This window comes from Condylura cristata, unplaced genomic scaffold (genome assembly GCF_000260355.1).
Source record: "Condylura cristata isolate star-nosed mole 26May11 unplaced genomic scaffold, ConCri1.0 scaffold00017, whole genome shotgun sequence".
NCBI classification, from domain to species: Eukaryota; Metazoa; Chordata; class Mammalia; order Eulipotyphla; family Talpidae; genus Condylura; species Condylura cristata.
Genome location: NW_004567118.1, coordinates 6,613,849 through 6,626,785, shown reverse-complemented (window position 1 = coordinate 6,626,785; position 12,937 = coordinate 6,613,849). Strand labels below are relative to the sequence as shown.

At 53.0% G+C, this 12,937-nt stretch overlaps 2 protein-coding genes across 2 annotated transcripts in view; both read left to right on the top strand.

Annotated features, from left to right (window-relative positions):
* HOXB3 (homeobox B3) overlaps positions 1–6,480 on the top strand; it is a 54,912-nt gene extending 48,432 nt beyond the window's left edge. Inside the window, exons 4-6 of the mRNA XM_012726052.1 lie at positions 2,748–3,500; positions 3,812–3,879; positions 4,186–6,480. Of these exons, the coding sequence (XP_012581506.1) occupies positions 2,899–3,500; positions 3,812–3,879; positions 4,186–4,982 (1,467 nt within the window). The 5' untranslated portion in view covers positions 2,748–2,898 and the 3' untranslated portion in view covers positions 4,983–6,480. The remainder of the gene's footprint in view (positions 1–2,747; positions 3,501–3,811; positions 3,880–4,185) is intronic.
* Positions 6,481–10,290: 3,810 nt separating this feature from the next.
* Positions 10,291–12,579, top strand: HOXB2 (homeobox B2). Its single transcript, XM_004684290.1, has 2 exons — positions 10,291–10,789; positions 11,498–12,579. Exons 1-2 carry the CDS (start codon positions 10,411–10,413, stop codon positions 12,157–12,159), a joined length of 1,041 nt encoding a protein of 346 aa, XP_004684347.1. The 5' UTR covers positions 10,291–10,410; the 3' UTR covers positions 12,160–12,579.
* Positions 12,580–12,937: the final 358 nt, after the last annotated feature.

The following is a 12,937-nucleotide window of genomic DNA, read 5'->3' as shown; positions in this document are numbered from 1 at the left end:
TCCCTCCCTCCCTCTCTCTCTCTCCCTCTCCCCCTCTCCCTCTTTCTTCCTGCTTCTTTCCTATTCTCCTCTCTTTTCTTTCAGCAGCCAAATCCAGGGCTAAACATTTCCCCGGCTGCTAAGAAGAGTCAAACCTCTGTCTCTTTCTTGTTCTTTACTTCCTTCCATTATTATTTTTTTAAAGTCCAGGAAGGTGGCCCGTCCCCTCCCCTGGGGTTGCCCCAGCTATTGTTACTCTTTCCTGGGGTGTGCCTGGCAAGGTGGGGTTCTTAGGGGTTGCTCACCACCCTTCTCCAGCGAGACCCCGGGGGGAAGCCGGGAGACACCATCTCCCTCCCTCTCTCCCGAGAAGCCATATGGAGCCTGGATTTTTCCAACATGGAGGCAAGGGAAATAGACGTGTTTGGTTTAGTAGAACTGCTCCCCACCCCCTCTTCTCCTGGATCTTCAAATCTCGGATCCCCTCCGCACCTTTGCTTCTTACCACTGTCCAGTCTGCCAGGCCTAGGCGCCCTCCAGCCGAGCCCGGCCTGACGAAGTCCCTGAGCGGACTTGCTAAGGCGCCTTTTAATTCGGTTACCTCCAGCGCCCAAACTTGCTGCCACCCGCAGGGCTCGGCCCTGAGCCGGGTGAGCTTGTAACCTGCCGCGGCTGTAACCATTTCGGCATCCGGACCCTTTTCCCCTCTCTTCTTGGGTCAAGCTTAGCCAGCCTGCAGCAGCCTGGCCGCAGCGGCGGAGCGCAGACAGCCCGGCGGCTAACCGCGTCCACAAACCTTCCCGGTCCTTTCTCGCCGCCGGCGGAGGCTCCTTTCTTTCTATCTGGTCTCTGGCTCCTCCGCTGCCCACACTCGCCTGGCCTGCGTCCTGTGATGGTTTGCGGGTTTATTGTAGGGGGAGAGACAGGAATTTCGGCCCCAGGCGTCTAGTCAAATTATTATTATTATTATTATTATTATTATTATTATTTTATCATCATCATGATTATCATCACCATCATCATTACCGCTCTAACAAATCATTTAGACTAAATAAAGCCAGGGCCCAGTCAGCCAACCCTCCCCCCCAAACATTTTTATTCCATTCTCCTCTCTATTAATAACAAACTCAACCGATGCCTGTTAATTAATTCCCCCTTCAGCCAGGGCTACTCAGAAGCTAATTTTGGTTAAATCATCAGAGGCTAATGTTAATAATAATAAAGGGATTGGGTCAGCTTGGTCAATTGAACTCCAGTTCGCTTCCCAGGAAGAACCTGATGCTTTGCAGACCCATGTGTATTTCCCAGAAACAAATCTTTCCAGAAACCAATCGGAAGTCAGGGATACCCCAGCTCCCTTTTGAGTGTAAATCTATGCCATTAAGAAGAGGATTTATGTGTGGGAGGGACTTCCTTCACCTACACTCCTTTTATTTTGTTTTCTTATTTTTAGTAGTCTTTGGAGTTGACCAGCTGGGCTGATGAGATTTAAGTATTCCAAACGCATGTGTCTGGAGAGAGGGTCAGTCTGAAGGTGTTAGGAAAAGTGAGGATGATGGGTGGGAAGACAGAGAAATGCAGTCAGAAGTTTCAGAAGAAATATACAAAATCGTTTGACAGCTTGAACCTTTATTTTTCCAGCAGTGTTTTATAAAGCCTGCATTAAACTATTTTTTTTTAATGTGTGTGCCTTGGAGAACTTCAGTAAACTGGGATACCCTCTGTTTCCAACCCAGAGAAAAACATTCAGATTGCTCTGTTAACTTTCTTTTTTTCCTAGGGAATAGAAAAGTGCTGTTTCTTTTTTAGAAAGTACTTTTCCTCCTCCTGGTAGAAAAGTCCAGCAGTTACCCAATTTATTTCTTGTGGAGAAATATCAATGGATACAAATGGTCAAAAAAAAAAAGTGGGAAAAAATAAGTCTGATTAAAAAAAAGTGGGGGTGGGGGAAGACTTGGACCAAATGGTCAGGTCACCAGCCAGTCAGATCTGGGAATGGAGCGGGCCAGGGAAATAGGGAAACCTGCTCCATTTGGGTCCCCCTTGGGGGCCTCTGGCTGCTGGGTCTCAGATTTGACTGAGCAAAGACTTGGATGGAGGTGGTGGTATCCGTAGCCAGGCACAAGAAGCGGGGCTCCATTGGCTGTGGGGGTTAAAAATCTTCAGGAAGTTTCTAGTTTAGTCTGTTATCTTCCTTAGGTGAGGAATCTCTCACTGGAGAAGACCCCCGTTGGACTTGCTTCTCCTTTCTGTCTCTCTTGGAGATCCTCTGTTTTTATTCAGGCTTTCTTTCTGGGTGAGAGAAACCTATGTGGACTTGGAGGGAGGCAAAGACCAGAAGCAGGAGGCCTCTCAGCCCAGGGGAAGGCCTTGATGGTGCTTTTATTTTACAGGCTCCCAGCCCCCCTCCCCCTTTCTTAGGCCACCCTATCTCAGAGTTGGGGGGAAGTAGAGAGAGAAGGAGAGTTCAGGGGCAGTAAGCGGCCACCCTTGCAGTAGTAAGATTCTAGATCCAGGTGGTAGTCCCCAACCTTATTTTTTTAAGTGAACATGAAAACTGGTGGGATTTTCCTTAAAATTAAAGCATTGAAATAAGGAAAAATTCCATTTCAGGTTGGAAAGTGGACTCAGCATCTGCTGTGAAGATGTTGGGGTGGGGGAGAAGAAAAAACCCTATTGATGTCAGTTCCCTTTTCAGTTTCTAAGATGGATTCGAGTGGAGCCCCAGTCTTCTTCTTCCCCCTTGTGTCTCTCCTTTCACCCCGCAGGTCAGCCGCTTGGAACAGACCCCGGGAGGAGGGGGGCAGGTCAGGGAGGGGGGGTCCGGCGTGCCACGTGACCCCCAGGGGTGCCAATGTCCGTTCGTGAGGGTATCAGGCCCTTGCACTTTGCCACCCACTGCCCGGGCCTCGCCCAGCGATGCAGAAAGCCACCTACTACGACAACGCCGCGGCTGCGCTCTTCGGAGGCTACTCTTCGTATCCTGGCAGCAATGGTTTCGGCTACGATGGTCCCCCCCAGCCCCCCTTCCAGGCCGCCACGCACCTGGAGGGCGACTACCAGCGCTCAGCATGCTCGCTGCAGTCCCTGGGCAACGCCACCTCGCATGCCAAGAGCAAGGAGCTCAACGGCAGCTGCATGAGGCCCGGCCTGGCCCCCGAGCCCCTGCCTGCCCCGCCCGGCTCACCCCCACCCAGCGCCGCACCTACCAGTGCCACTAGCAACAGCAGTAGCGGGGGCGGGCCCAGCAAAAGCGCCCCCCCCAAGTGCGGCCCCGGCTCCAACTCCACCCTCACCAAACAGATATTCCCCTGGATGAAAGAGTCGAGGCAAACGTCCAAGCTGAAAAACAGCACCCCCGGCACAGGTACCAGCTCTCTGCCTTCCTCCTCGTCAGCTTTTGTCCGGGCCAGGAATGTCACTGTTATTCTAGCACCCAGCCCTAGGCGCCCGGTCGGCGGCCTGGAACAATGTCAGGTAGCCAGGGCAGTGGCGCATTTCCCCGTACCTCGCCTCACCTGGTGACCTCTGACCCCACGGCACCTTCTCCCTCCAGCCACCTCCCACCTGAGCTGCTTAGAGCTCCAGCGGGCCAGGCGCGCGCGGGCTCAGCCCTTCGCCAGGCCTTAGAGTCACGGGGCGCCGCTGGTGGACTCGGCGTCCTCAACGATTGATTATTATTAAGTATGATTACTTGCGGGTATTAATCACAATCGCTCGGGCGGCCCGGGGTCCCGGCCTCCAGGCACGGTCGCCTCTTTGCGCCACTCTTTTACCCTCGCATGTCCAGATCACCCCCAGGGTTCTCCTCAACCCTGCACCCTGCCCACAGGGTGGGCTCGGCTTTGGGCGGTTGGGTCTTCCCGAACCTGGAGTCGGGGAGAAGGGAGAAAAGCCAGTGTGAGGAAATCCAGCCCGGAATAAATGGCCATGCGGCTCTGTCTGCGTGACATGATCAAATTTTCATAAGCTGGGGCAGCGAGAGGAGAACAGGTCTCTTAATAAATGCCACTATTATAGAGTGTCCGCTAATACGACGGGCGGGGTGGGGGGAGTGAGGAGGAGGCGGGGACGGGAAGGGGAGGGCGGCGGGGCTCCGAGTCCAGGCCTGGATTTATTAAGAAATGATGCATTCAATTTCGGCGTGTTCAGTAATTATCTTTTATTTCATTTTCTCCCTTTCCCACCCCTCCCCCTCGAATCCAGCGGAGGGCTGCGGCGGCGGCGGCGGCGGCGGCGGGGGAGGGGACAAGAGCCCCCCGGGGTCGGCGGCGTCCAAGCGGGCGCGGACGGCGTACACGAGCGCGCAGCTGGTGGAGCTGGAGAAGGAGTTCCACTTCAACCGCTACCTGTGCCGGCCGCGCCGCGTGGAGATGGCCAACCTGCTGAACCTCAGCGAGCGGCAGATCAAGATCTGGTTCCAGAACCGGCGCATGAAGTACAAGAAGGACCAGAAGGCCAAGGGGCTGGCCTCGTCGTCCGGGGGCCCCTCCCCCGCCGGCAGCCCCCCGCAGCCCATGCAGTCCACCGCCGGCTTCATGAACGCCTTACACTCCATGACCCCCAGCTACGAGAGCCCGTCCCCGCCCGCCTTCGGCAAAGCCCACCAGAATGCCTACGCGCTCCCCTCCAGCTATCAGCCCCCTCTCAAAGGCTGCGGCGCCCCGCAGAAGTACCCCCCGACCCCGGCGCCGGATTACGAGCCTCACGTCCTCCAAGCCAACGGGGGCGCCTATGGGACGCCCACCATGCAGGGCAGCCCGGTGTACGTGGGCGGGGGCGCCTACGCGGATCCGCTGCCGCCCCCTGCCGGCCCCTCCCTCTACGGCCTCAACCACCTTTCCCACCACCCCTCGGGGAACCTGGACTACAACGGGGCGCCCCCTATGGCCCCCAGCCACGGACCCTGCGACCCCCACCCCACCTACACAGACCTCTCCTCTCACCATGCGCCTCCTCCTCAGGGTAGAATCCAAGAAGCGCCCAAATTAACACACCTGTGATGGGAGAGGGAGGGCGGAGGGGCCAGGTCGTGGGGTGCGGACCGCCCTGTGGGGCTGGAGCTCCGGGGCTGGGGGGGGGGCAGGCTGGCGGTCTGGAAGGAGGAGGCTGAGGTGGTGGCCCGGCTTCCTGGGAAGAGCCGGCGCAGAACGCCCTCCCCTCCCCCTGGCCTCAAGGTTGCTTTCTCAAGTGCCCCAGCCCTTGTTCCCTCCGCTTGCCAACCCGTCGCTAAGGAATCCACAGCAGATTGGAGGTGACCCCATCCACCGCAAGCTCCCGCGATACGCACTGCAATTCCACACTCGGGAGTGAGGTAGAGGAGGAAGATATAGGAAAACCAGGCAGAGAAGCACATTTTAAAAAACGGATAAGATGGCCAGGCCATCACTCACCAACCGACTTACCTTCCATCCCTGTGGGTAATTCCCCCAAGACGTGATTTCCCCCCCCTCTCAATTCTCCTTTAAAAGAAAAAAAAAAACATTTTAAAACCGAGGGCACAAAGCAGGCTCCCCTCCCACTTCCTGGAGCCTCAAATTTGCTCCCATCCATTTGAGGTCTATTGGGCACTCCGTTTCTAACCCCGCAGTTTTCTGCTCTAGGACGTTAAGTCTACCCCACCCCCACCCGTTACAGATTTCAGAGGGCTCAGGGATGGTGAGAGATCCTGAAAGTCAGAGCTGTCTATATTATAAATATATATATTTTTCTTTTATGGAAAAGCTGGGAGGTGAGGGCAGGCACGCTGGTCATCAGGACTGAAGGTGTTTGCCCACTTGCTACCAACCGCCGGCTCAGCTCCAGGTCCATCCCCTCTCTCCACAGAAAGCAATCAGTGACACGAGGTTCTATACTTTTCTTTTCTTCTGTTGCTCTCTTGACTTCACGTGAAAACAGGGTATATTTTAACAAACTGTCTGTCCTAGGCAGGGGCTGCAGCCGGCCGAGGGCCTGGAACAGCCCTCTGACAGGACGCTTTTGTTGCACTTAGAGTTTACATTTTAATGGATATAAAAACAACTGTGAGAGGTGCCTGGGCCTGCAGGAGCCCCGCATCGCTCAAGAAGCGTGTGTTCTAGTGAACATTTTCATATATATTTATTGGTTATAGCCTGTTAAAATATTTTCTTTTTGTATTATTTATCCCCCTACATTATGTATTTATATGAGGGAAAAAGAAAAAAATGTACTTTTTTTTTTTAGTATTTACTTGTCATTAAGGGACGTTGTGTTTCCTGTCATGTAAAACCAGCTATTTTAGTTATTATTGTACTCTAGAAAAGAGCTGTAGATTTATGTTAAACTCGTACTTATGAGCAATTGTAATTAGTTCTAAAAGGCATGAACTCAGCTCCTAATTGTCACTGTATAGTCCTGAATTTGTAGAATTAGAGTTAATTCCCTCTTGGAACTTTCTTTGTTCTTCAGTAGTTACTTTTTTCCTTACTTAAAAGGGTTGTCTGTCAAACAATTCTTGAATAAACTTTCTGTTATCAATTTTATCTTGTCCTGGTGGTCCAATTTAGATAGCAGAGGGAGGCTGCTGACTGCTAAATTGGGGGGGGGCAGAGGACTTTGAAGACCCTATCCTGGCCCCAACCTCCCACTCGCTGTAACTCAGATTTGTATAGTTTTTCTCACTGACGTGAGCCTGCCCCATTCTGCCAACTTCTTTAGCTAAACTTTAAGTAACAAGCTGGGGGAAGAGAGGGAGATTTGGGGGTGCTCTATCTAGGTCTTCCTGTTGGGCTTCTTTGCCAGTTCAGTTTTTCTCATTCATTGACATTTTGTCACCTCGCCCCTTTGGCTACAAGCTCCTCATCCCTCCTCCTTCCTCAAAACAATAACCAAAAAATCTGCCGATTATAGCTTCTTCCATGCAACCTAAACTTCACAGTTCTCTTCCGGAGCTACAAAGAAGTCCTCACGTGACCTGAAGCCCAGCCACCATTGGGTCTAAAATGAAAACAAAGGAAAATGATTAATCTAAAAAAAAAAATTGGAGGCTTAAACTTCTCAGGTCAAACCTTAAAACTAAAGTGAAATTAAATCACTAAATAAAACCATGGGCGGAGGGAGAGGAGGTACATTTGATTTCCCCTGCCAGGGAAAGGGGAGAGAAGGGCGGGAGAAGCTCTTGGATCCGAGGGTAAATAAAATGGTCCCTAGGCTCATGTGCGGCTCTGTTTCCATGATCCTTGGGAAAACTTCATTTCTTAGTCGTGGTTCCATAAAAGTTTTATCACATTGGAGCGAGGATAGAGAGGGTCTGTCAAAGATGAAATGTCACCGCCGCTTCTCTGGAGCCGATAAGACCAAGGAGACAGGGCGGCTGAAATATGGAGCTAATTCGTTGAAAGAGAAGCGATGGCTGCTTGCTGAAGAGTTGCATAATTCTAATTGTAAGCGATGCGCCCGCATTGCTTAATTAGGAGCATATATTTGGTAGTAGGAATGGGGAGGGGGGTGTTGGTGAGAATTGTTCCAGGCCCTCAGCCTTAAAGGGGGACTGATTTTCATTTTTATGCTGCATTCTGGCAGTCCAAGGTTAGTAATTACTGTCTTTATGCAACGATAAATAACAATAAAAAAGCAACCTGAATTCTACACCCTCCCCACCCCCCTAACCACCTCCAAGTAGGATTTTAACTGGACTGGGCTCATCCAAGCAGCAAGCAATTTAGCATTGGGTCAGGCTATAATTTAAAGGCATAAGAGCGTGCAAAGTTTGATTGGGATCAAATAACGCTCAAGGGTTTTTCTTCTTTCTTTCTCTTCCTCTTCCCTGAATAACATTTTCTGAATGATGTAACTAGACTAAGCGCCATGTTTGGCTCTGGGGGTGGAGTGGATTGATTATCTAGCAAGAGAGAGGCAGGCCAAGAGAGAAAATTTAGCTTGAGTTTGAAAAACAGCGCCTTGGCTTGAAGCTGGAATTGCAAACAAGAAAAAATAAGGACCGTCTTGGCTTGGTGTTCCAGACCCTTCTCTCAGCGAGATCCCAGGCTCTAGCTAAGCAGCCAAAGTCATGGGGAAAATATCTGTGCTGTAAGATTCACAGCACAACGCAGGCGGGGGACTGGGGGGCGGGGAAGGGGAGTCTCTAGGAAGGAGGGATCTCTTGGCCTCTTTTAACACCCAAGTTTTCTGCTGTTCTCTAATCTGGCCGTAAAACCTGTCAGCAGGGTTAGAGAGAGCCGTATTTCCTGCAGGGATAGTCTTAGCGAAGTTGCCGAGAGCAGCGCTCCACCTTGCAGCGAGCTGGACTGGGGAGGTGGGGGGCTTTGAAAAAAACCCTCCAGGGCTTCTCCAGGGTGGCCAGAAGGAGAATTCTTTCTCAGGCCTCACGCACAAGTTCCAGACAACTATTCTGAGTCACTTCCCACACCATGCACATACTTCCAACGGGCAAAATCACGTTCTCTGATCTAAGAACTGGACACAACCTTCCCCACCAGTTTGCACACACCAGAGCTGCTCTCGCTGTTCTGAGGCCTCCAGAGCCTGCCACCTCCTGTCTCTGCAACCCCCACCTCCAATTCTCCTTTCTGCCGCCTAGCTTTCTCCAACCACCCCACCCCTTTCTCTTCAGAGCCTCAGTCCTTAAATACTCACCACCACCCACGCGGATGAATACTCACCACCACCCACGCAGCTGTTACATTGACAGAAAGTTTCTAGTTCCAGCTCCCGGCTGAGTTGCCATTTCTCTGCTAACCAGCCTTCTCCTCTGCTGGGCGGCTGAGAACCAGGAGGGGGAGGGGAGGCCAGAGCCGTGGGAGTTCTTCAGACAAACTTTCCATCCAACTTAGCGCCCTTCCCTCAGTCCCATTTCCCATCTGTTTCCCGCTCTCCCAGAATCACCTTTCTCTCTTGCTGACACCCCCACCCCCAGGCCTTTTAAAGGGATGTGGAATTTCGGCTGTTCCCTCCGCTTTCCCAAAGAGCCAAATTCTTTGATGCCATCGGAGGGAGCTGTCAGGGGGCTAAGATTGATCGCCTCATCTCCTCTAGGTCCCTCTGACCCACTTATTTAAAAATCTTCCCTCCAGATCGACTTTTCATTTTCTGCTTTGAGATCTAGTTTCCCACCAATTGCTTGGGGCCCTGAGTCTTGTGCCCCCTCCTTCCAGTAAATAACAACGCTCCCTAAAATTTGCACTATCTCCATGCCCCCCAAAAAATAAACAAAAAAAGCATTCTTTCTTAGGGGCCAAAAATGGAATATTATATAAGTGGTCATTATTTTCCTCACCTCCATGTTCAGAGAATTCTTTCTTGCCAAGCTTTTTGTTTTTGTTTTTGTTTTTTAAATAGCACAATGGCACAAAGGGGGGGGGGACTCTCTTTGTCCTGGGAGGGAAGAGCCCCATTCTGGTCTGATCTTTGAGAGTGCTCTATACAGTGCTTATCTTGGTTCTGGTTCAGGACTCTGTATATAGATGTAGAGTAAGGCTTGAAGCTTAAGTGAACTCATATGCATCTCAAACCCTGCCTGATAGGGGTTGGGGGTGTCCTGGAGGGTGCTAGATGCCTCCAGGTGAGAAAGGCAGGTGGAGTCAGGGCTTAGGCAGTGCTGCAAACCCTGGGCAGAGAAGGGGCCTGACACCAGCACTTATGGAGGCCAGAGGCCCAGAAAGGCTCCTTACCATCTGTGTCATGCCTGAGTCTGCTTGGGCGTACTGGTCCACTTCCCAAGATTTATCTGTTGCTTTTGGGGGACAGGATAGGGTTAGTGGTGCTGATGATTGTAAATCTCTTCTCTTTCTTGCTGCACCTTAACATGAATGTTTCCCCAAGAGTGGAAACCTCTTTCCACCAGCTCTTCCTCCCACACTGAGATCCACACTCTGCTTTCTTTCTTGGAGGGGTGCAGAGGAAAAACATACTACTACTGGCCAAAGAAGGCATTAATTTTATCAACAATATTTGGGAAGGAAGATGATCTCTCTCTTCCTCAGCCTCTCTTGTTTCCACAGCATCTCCCATTCTGTGAAGAGGATGATGGAAAGCTTGTCTAGATTTTTATGGAGAAGGGGAAGCACTGGGGAGGGGGAGTATGGAACTGGGGGGCTCATGGTGTCCAGGTCGTGATCCTCTAGAGTTTTTTGAATCAATTAAAGCAAATAATGCTTTCTGTTTTCCACCAGGCCCAGACTAGTGATTGGCCGAGGTAGATCCCGTGACCACGAATTCCCTGCAATTTCGCCGGAGTCCTGGGTTTAATAGAGAGAGTCCCCATACGCTTGTATTTATCAGCAATATACAATTATAAAGGCCCAAAATTAAAAAAAGAGAGAGAGAGAGGGAAATCCCCCCTCCCAAAATCGCTCCATCACATAAACCTGGGGGGGGCAGGAGGGGGGGTCCCTTCCGATCCTCCCTCCTGACGCCCCCCCCAGCAAGCCCCCTCCCCCACCATTGAAAGCCATGAATTTTGAATTTGAGAGGGAGATTGGGTTTATAAACAGCCAGCCATCGCTCGCCGAGTGTCTGACTTCCTTCCCCGCTGTCTTGGAGACATTTCAAACTTCATCAATCAAGGAGTCGACATTAATTCCTCCTCCTCCTCCTTTCGAGCAAACCTTCCCCAGCCTCCAGCCCGACGCCTCCACCCTTCAGAGACCCGGGAGCCAAAAGCTAGCCGAAGATGGGCCCGCTTTGCCGCAGCCATCGCTTCCCGGCGCCCCCCTGGCCCCCGAGTTCCCCTGGATGAAAGAGAAGAAATCCGCCAAGAAACCCAGTCAATCTGCCACATCTCCTTCGGCCGCCTCAGCCGACCCGGCCTCTGGGGTCGGATCGCCTGCAGGTTGGTAAGCTCGGCCGGGGTGGGTGAGGGGACAGCTGGAAGAGATGGGGAGAAGGAGTGATGGGGGGGGGGAGGCAGAAAGACTAGCCTGTTGGGGTTCCTTGCCTGCCTCAATTCCAGCGAAGAGGAAGCGGATTACCCGCTGGGGTTCAGGCCTGGCCGCTGTCAACATTCCCTTTTCCACCCCCCAGCAGATTTTGACGCTGGGTAAAGGAGTCTTTTTCTATGCTAGAAAACAAGGATTCGAAGGAATGAATGTGTCATTGCAGAGGTTGAATCTGAGGGCGGCAAAAGATTCATCCCCACCTCCCCCAGCTCCCAGATAAGAGGGGCAGTTTGAGAGCTGGGGAGGAACGGGAATGAAGAGGAACAGCTTTCATGAACCTTCTCCCGGGGCTGAGTTGGAAATTGCCGAGATGAGGGGTCCACTCGCAAGACTTGGAAAGGGGCTCTTAGGGTCTGCGGATGAAAGGGAGCCCCCCCTCACCCCCGCGTGACCCGTGGACGGCTCTCAGAATGCTTGCTCTGACCCGGCAGGGTCTGCCCGAGAATGAAGGATGGAAAGAACCGAAAAGCAGCGCGCGTCTTTTGGCAGGGGTGGCGGGACTTCTGTAACGTGTCTGGCGGATGGGGTAGTCTTTATTTCCACTAACTGTGCATGGGCTGAGGACGCGGCCCGCTTTGACCTCCAGTCTGCTTTCCCCTCAGATGGCCCGGGACTGGCGGAGGCTGCCGGCGGCGGGGCGCGCAGGCTGCGCACTGCTTACACCAACACGCAGCTGCTGGAGTTGGAGAAGGAATTCCACTTTAACAAGTACCTGTGCCGGCCTCGCCGCGTGGAGATCGCGGCCTTGCTGGACCTCACCGAGAGGCAGGTCAAAGTCTGGTTCCAGAACCGGCGCATGAAGCACAAGCGGCAGACGCAGCACCGAGAGCCGCCCGACGGAGACCCAGCCTGCCCAGGCGCCTTGGAGGACGCCGCCGAGGACCCGGTGACCAGCCCTGGCCGTCCCTCCGCCTCGCACGCTGCGCGGGAAGCCTGCTCTCACCCGCCGGAGGTCGCGCCGGCCCCTGGCCCGCGGCCTTTGGCTGCTCGCTCGGAGGGCGCGGGGGCGCCGAGTCCCGGGGGCGCCCCGCGCGGGCCGGGCGGGCTGGAGCCAGAGCAGTTGCTGGAAGACGCCTTCCCAGAGCAGCAGGACTCGCCTTTCCTGCCGGACCTCAACTTCTTCGCGGCCGACTCCTGTCTCCAACTGTCGGAGGCCCTCTCCCCCAGCCTTCAGGGCTCCCTTGGCAGCCCGGTGCCATTTTCCGAGGAGGAGCTGGACTTCTTCACCAGCACCCTCTGTGCCATCGACCTGCAGTTCCCCTAACCCGTTTCCTTCTGCTAGCCCTTTCGACCCCCGCGCCCCACTTTGACGAGTACCTGTGCTGGAAAAGCTGAGGACACCCCCCCATCCCCAGTCGTATAGACTTATTTATGTGTTTTGCTAAATTCAGGTATTATCGAAGTAGCGTTTAATCCACGTCCTTTCTTCTCTCTCGAAAATGTTCGGCACGCGGGCATCTTTTTAAAATTACACAGAAAAATTCCGTTTGGTAGACTCCTTCCAACGAAATCTCAGGAATAATTAAACTTTAGGGGGGGGGCTTTCTTAAAAAGAACCAGAGGAATCTATTTTCCTCTTTTTTAAGTTTTAGACTGTAGATTATTTATTAAAATTCTTTAATAGGAAGAGGGGAAAGTATTTATTGTACATTATTTTCATAGATTAATAAATGTCTTTATAATATGAAAACGAGTGTTTGTGTCGGAACTAAGCCCCTTTCTCCGCACGCCCTAATCGGGCCCCACTCCTGGAGCGGCTGGAGACTTGCGGGGTCCCGCGGCGTGGGGCGGCAAAGTCCCCGGAATCGGGGAAGTCCGGGTGCAACAAACGTGGTTGCCGTTTCTCCGCCGGTAGCTCTGAGAAAGTGGGGTGATGGGGGGGAACGTCCTGGATCCTCCTACACCTCGGCACCCCTCTGTACACGGCCTCCGGGCCCCGCACGGGCCTCTGTTTTGGGGGGAGGAAAAAGCGCGGGTGCGGGGTCGGTGTACCACCCGCAGAAGAGCATGCGAGGAAAGGGGACCGCAGGGACTGGTTTCTG

Coding starts and splice junctions, on each gene's coding strand:
- HOXB2 (XM_004684290.1), top strand. CDS start 10,411: ATGAATTTTGAATTTGAGAGGGAGATTGGGTTTATAAACAGCCAGCCA. Junction 10,790..11,497: donor TGGGGTCGGATCGCCTGCAG/GTTGGTAAGCTC, acceptor CTTTCCCCTCAG/ATGGCCCGGGACTGGCGGAG.